The following is a 6,300-nucleotide window of genomic DNA, read 5'->3' as shown; positions in this document are numbered from 1 at the left end:
AGTCTTGCTTCAGACACTCGCCCAGAGAATTCCTGGCTGTGCAGAAGGTGGCGGTGGGAGCTTTGCCACTCGCGTGAAGCGAAGCCAAGATCTCGCCCAATGTGTGCGTTTGCAGCACACCGAGACTCACCCGTAGAAGGCTGTTCCCTGCTCCCGAGTTAACTTGGGAGTTGCTGTAACTCTGGACCATCCAGTATTTCCCTGTGCCAGCCCCCCAGGGACATATGTGTCCGTTAGCACGGCTGTGAGAACAGGCGGGCAGGTGTTACACCTGAAACCGTGTTTAGAGGGAACAGGTGCCCAAAGGCATGTTGGGATTTTCTTTGCCATGCATCTCAGGCGGAAAGACTACCCGGAGAAGAGCACGGGAAGCACCATGCTGCGCTTGTCAGCAGCGAATTACAAAAAGGCACATGAACTTAGCTTTTACCTTGCACGTGAACAGGTGTCTCACCGTTGAACTCGGTGAGAGCAGCAGTGGCAACCGTCAGTTCAGTTACACTGATTTTGCTTCTTGACACGATTTTATAAGCAGGCTTTTTGGCTGAAACACAAACTATGACCAGCAACTGAAGGCCAGTGCTGTGCGGTTATATCCCATGACCTTCCTATAACCTGAATATACGGACAAAATACGGGCCCTGCTCCCAAACATACACCAATGTCCCTAAACTCACTCTTCCTATGTAACTGACGATACATGGCTCTTATTAAAGATTAATATCTAAATGTTACTCTGGAGATTGGTAATGTGATGTGCCACCAGAGCAGGGCATCGTTAGGAGCATCTAGCTGAAATGACAGCAATTACTCATGTACTGAGCACGGTGTGTTCAGTCACCATGACCTTCATCACCTCAAAGTTCCCTGCATCAGTCACACAGACCTCGAATTACTCCTCATCCAAAGAAAGCCGAGAAGTTAAATGAATAGAGTAATAGGACTCTGGGCACAGGACAACCAGCTTTGTGTACAGGTGAGGAAGCTGCACAAAACCAGGGCAGCGTGGGCTGTGAAACACTGGGCTGTAAACAGAGGTGCAGTATGTTCTAAAATGAACAGGGAGAAAAAAAAGAAAAAACCCTAACGGGTTGTTTTGTGCGCTCGCTGCTGGAGTCATGGTTGTGTCTTTGTGCATGGTAAGTACTGTATAAACTCTATAAATCTCAGTGAGGTATTTTTTTAGTGCTTCCTGTGCAATATGACTTTTAAAAAAAGCTATAGAAAAAGGTCGCAATTCAGTACTTCCCTTAAAAATAGAGGGGGAAAACCAATCTTGTGACAATTCTGTTTGCAGCTGGTTTGTAACCCTTCAGCAGTGACGTGGAAGGTACCTGGAATATGCACACCGTGTGCAGGGACTGGCATCATCCCTTTGGGTAAATTTCACACAACTGATTTCATAGTTCCTTAACCATTTACTCAGCCCTTGAGTGTGATTTGGGTCAGGTAACTTTCACCCTTCACTTGGCACTGGTCTCTGGCAGCTGTAATGAGGCGTTAGGGCTGGTTGCAGCGGGTCAGTAGTACAAATCCTTCCACTAGCACTAGTCAGAGACAGCGGAATGAGCAACAGGGAAATTACCCCGTGCGTCAAGTAGCTTGTGTTACCCCACCCAGGAATGGGATCGGATTTGGGATGGGGTTGGGATGGGAGAGCATGAGGGACACGGCAGTTCTCCGTTTCTGGGAGGAGGCCCGTCCCTAGCTGGAGGGATGCAGCGCCAGCAGCTTCAGAGAGTCCGTGCAGACGGAACGCGTGACGCTGCACAGGGCAAAGGAGTGAACGGAGTTATCTCCCAGGGCACAGCTGCTTCCTGGCGTAGCACCAAACACAAGTGATTCTTCACGGTCTTGAAATCATCAGATTTTGGGGATAATATGTATGGAAATGGGATTACAGAAAGGCAAGTTTCGGTATACTTTCAGCAGAGCTGTAGGGACAAGCTAGCTTCAGAGTGAGGTAATATTCCTCACGGAGTTCCATCAAGCGCACAGCACGTGGCCCAGCGGTTCATTTGGCTGTGTGCCCATAGCTGCTGCTGTAGCAGTTTTTACAGTGGGCCGTGTCTGCAAGAAGAACCTAACTTAGCTTTTCCAGCCATCAACAGTCTTTAAATTCAGCCCAAACGCTAGGAAACTGACTGCTTGTTCTCACTGCCTTCATCTGAAGACCCCATGTTCTACAGCATGTGCTCCTATGTCTTTTGGCTTTCCCTAACGATCATCTCAGCACTGCACCTGTAAACTAGTTTGTTTCTGCCTCCAGAAACTGTTTATCCCTCAAAGAATAGCCATAAACCTGTGAGACCAAAGGCCCAGAGGGCCTCATGTGCTGTGTCCCAGCGACTGATGGCTGGTGGCTCCGGGAGCACACAGGTGGAGGATGCGCACGCTGGTCACAGTAGTTCTCCCCGCCCCAGCTAACCTTCTGAGATCTTTGTTCTCACGGCCCTTGAAACGCTGCTGCCTTCCAGGTGGGAAAATGCTGGCATAGTGGAAAAAGTCCAAGTGGAGTTTGTGTTGTAAACATGCCAAAATTATTTAATCTTGATTCCAATTCATGTTTTTATAAGAAAAGTGATTAATTTTTCAAAGCCTGATTTTTATTAATCTCTAGTTCTGAAGAGCTTGTGGCAGTCATTAGGTTTTCAGACTTGGTATAGTTCTGAACAGCAGCAGAGAGTTGTGATTTCTAGAAACGTCGTCATGTTAAAAAGTAAAACCTTAACACCTCTGTTCACATGAGGAGACCTGTGGAGCTGGCTGACACCAAGGGGGATTAGAGGTGCAGAGTCTAACTGAAACAACTTGAAGTTAAGTGTGACATATTGTTAATCCTCTTTCAGTTTCGTTGGTCAAAGCAGGCAGTTAGAATATGACATTTTGGCATTTTATAAATACACAGGATTAAGTCTCTACTGTTTTGTGTTGTCAAATGTGTACATGTTCCATCTTTGATACAAACATAGCTTCAAAAACATGGAGGAGGACTGATGAAGGATGCGTTGCATAAATGAATTTCATACTTTCTTCAAGAAAAAAAAAATTGTGTGGTCTTTATTTTGACTTGAAATTTTCAAACATCATCTCTGAGCAAGTAATCTGCACATTTTATGTATCTAAACTATGGCCAGATAGATCTAATCGTTTAGGGAAGTCCCCAGACATATACCAGAAATAAAAACTATTTTTAAAAATAGTACCAATGACAGTCCCTTCTCCCAACACCCGTGTTATTTTCCAGCACCTTTACCAAGTGCTTCTAACCTCTATTATAGTAGCTCTATGTAGTTTTAACTCAGCCTTATTTATCCTGTGCTTACAGCTGAAAATCAAACATTATTCAAATATGTTGATTTGTTTTCATGAGTTACAAGAACGTCTTTAAGATTAATGCTGTGTGTAGTCAGTGCAGTGATTCCTGTTCATGAAATCAGCACTTTCAGCCACGTGTGAGAGGAAAGCATGCTGGCACCGCCAAGGGCAGTAACAAGCGTTTTGAAGAACTATCTTAAACTGATGCCTAGGTTTGGGAAAATATAACTGTACTGATTAACTAAAAGTTACTATAAAAATAAATCAGTATCCAAGGAAAAAACACCCCACAATTAAGAATTATTTAAGAAAATTAAGTTATCCGGAAAACCTGTGTATGATTTCATGAGTAACTGATGGACAGCAACTGCTGAGAACAAGCGTGCTTACTAGCACATCCTGTCTTTCACTGAACCCAAACATTTTACCACTTGTTGGTCACAATTAAGCCTATTTGAATAGTTCTGCAAAAATAAACGGCCTCAGTATTACTTTATTGCACACTCACACATAACAGCTGCTGATGGCGTCGGATTTATCCGTTAGCAGTATCTGTACATGATAATTCTTTATTTCCTACGACTGCTACCACTGCCTGGTGGCATCCAGGAGCCTGGCTGGAAGGTACTCGCAGCGCTTGTTGGATCTTGCGAAGGCTCCTTCTTTCCATAGTATGGGGCTGACGCGTGGCCTTCAACACGAGTATGAGCTGGTTCAGCAACAAGTCCGTCCTTGTATTCCTTGGCCTGAAGCAGCTTATCCTTTTCGGAGACATCTTTGATTTTCTGTTTCATTTCTTCTCTGTAAGTTTCATTCTTAAGAATCTCCTAAGAACACAGTAGAAAAGTAATTAGATAATTAAGAAGTAAATGCAATACACAATATTGGAATAAAACATTTCAAACTTTTTTCCTTTTTTTAATTTTATAATCCACATTTTCAGCTATGTAGGAAAAATAAAATGTGGCAAAATTAACTGTTCTTCTGCAACTGCAGTTTCAGCCCTAGTTTAAAATGTTCTTCATGTTCTGATCATGCTGTTAAAACAAAACTCATTGCTGTGTCCCAGTTTCACTATCCTACTGGACCAAAAAAGAAAAGAAATAACAGGTCATCAACAAACGTGAAAATGCATTAAAAGTAAGGCTACCTTTTACGTTGTTTTCTATGCAGGGCTACATATATAGCTATTTATCATTTGCATTTCTTCCTGTAACTTGTTATACCCATGACTTTCGGTATTTCTGCCCCCGGCTGCAGTTTTGGGAGAAACAACCTGACTCTGCTAGTACATAAGCCAAAGCCATGCAAGATTAATTAATAAATAAAATAATAACTTAAAAAGGATGGAACTGAACCTACTGAGATGGTAGTAGTAATACAGGAGAAAAGACACTGGGGCAGAGGGAAGCCCTGCCCCAGAAACTTGGGAGACCGGTCAGTAGGGCCAAGGACCAGCACGGTCCCCAGAAGCAGGGAAAGCCAACACACCCTCAGCTGATGACAGCCTGGCCAGCAAAGGTGAACCGGATACTGTGAGGAGGACAGGAAGCACAACAGTGCTTAGCGTTAACTCCATCTACCAGGTGTGTTAGCTAAAATAAACACACTGCATTCATGAAGGGTGTAAAATCCAAGCCACTGCCCCTGCACAGGTAAAAAATACTAACAGAAGTGACCCAGTTTTAGCAGTTTACCTCCCCCTCCGACAAACTGAAGCAACTGTCTGATGCATCATCCTACTGCAAGGCCAACAAATCCACCCACCCCTACTCTGCATGTATGCAGAGAAGGCTTGTACAACTTCGGATTCAACTTCATGAAGCTCTGCACCGAAACATGGTTGGGTACAGGTTAAAGCTGGAAATTCACTAATAACGATGACCTGAACCGGGATTTGGCTGCTCCCACTGAGAAATGCTGAGACTATTAGTTGAAGCAAGTGCGATGACTGGCTTGTCCACAGGCGTAACAGAAAAGCAGCTGTTAGTAGATCTTGCCATATTGTTCAGAGGAAAACACAAAGAACTCCCAAAGTAAACACAAAGAAAAAAGCCCTGAAAAATACTGAAGTAAGGGGCTTTATCTGTGAGCATGTGTTTCCTATTAGAAGGATGATTTGCAAATTCTGCTAACAAGACTTCTCTGTGCTTTTGTTAGGGCAGATAGTGAAAAGTATTAGAAACAAAAGCAGAAAGGTGATCCAAATTTTTCTAACACTTTGAACCCAAATACAACTTAACCGTGATCAACACCATTTAACAAGGAAGCTGCTAATATCCACACTGCGACTGGGATACAGGAGGAAAAAGGCTGAACAGCTTTGTCTGGATTACAGATATATGGAAGACCTAAGGATAAACTAGAGCAGTACACTTGAGCAGAAGATGTTATTTCAGGAATGGCATTAAAATACATGTGATACTGCCAAAAATTGACATAGCAAGTATGGGAATATTTAAGAAGATTTAAAAAGTCAGTATTTAAAGAAAACCTTATCTTCGAAACTGCAATGAGTTGACCCTGGCTGGAGGCGAGGTGCACACCAAAGCTGCACTATCACTCCCCTCCTCAGCTGGGCAGGGGACCAAGAATATAACAAAAAGCTTGTGGGTTGAGCCACAGCTCCTACCTTTTTTTTTGCAGGGGTTGCCCATGGGGTCACAGCCTCCTTTGGACATCCCCCTGCTCCTATGTCGGGTCCTCCCCAGGCTGCAGGTGGGTCTCTGCACCTCCATCACCCTCCATGGCTGCAGGGGCACAGCTGCCCTCACCATGGTCTGCATCAAGGGCTGCCAGGGAATCTCTGCTCCGGTGCCTGGATCATCTCCCCCCCCTCCTTCTCCACTGACCTGGGGGTCTGCAGAGCTGTTTCTGTCACGTGCTCTCACTCTGGCCACACTCCTGTGTCTGCTGTTGCCATTCTGCAGCTGTTCCACCCTTTTTAACCATGTTAGCCCAGAGGTGCTACCACTGTCACTG

At 44.4% G+C, this 6,300-nt stretch overlaps 1 protein-coding gene across 1 annotated transcript; it reads right to left on the bottom strand.

Annotated features, from left to right (window-relative positions):
- Window positions 1-3,887: 3,887 nt before the first annotated feature.
- Window positions 3,888-4,145, bottom strand: NDUFAF2 (NADH dehydrogenase (ubiquinone) complex I, assembly factor 2; the record flags this gene model as incomplete). The annotated part of the gene is made up of 1 exon (XM_010151477.1): window positions 3,888-4,145. A coding segment is annotated over one exon (258 nt), but the record flags the coding sequence as incomplete, so codon positions are not given.
- Window positions 4,146-6,300: the final 2,155 nt, after the last annotated feature.

This window comes from Eurypyga helias, unplaced genomic scaffold (assembly GCF_000690775.1).
Source record: "Eurypyga helias isolate BGI_N326 unplaced genomic scaffold, ASM69077v1 scaffold20385, whole genome shotgun sequence".
NCBI classification, from domain to species: domain Eukaryota; kingdom Metazoa; phylum Chordata; class Aves; order Eurypygiformes; family Eurypygidae; genus Eurypyga; species Eurypyga helias.
Note: the sequence above shows the minus strand (reverse complement) of the source record. Positions and strands in the feature narration are given on the sequence as shown.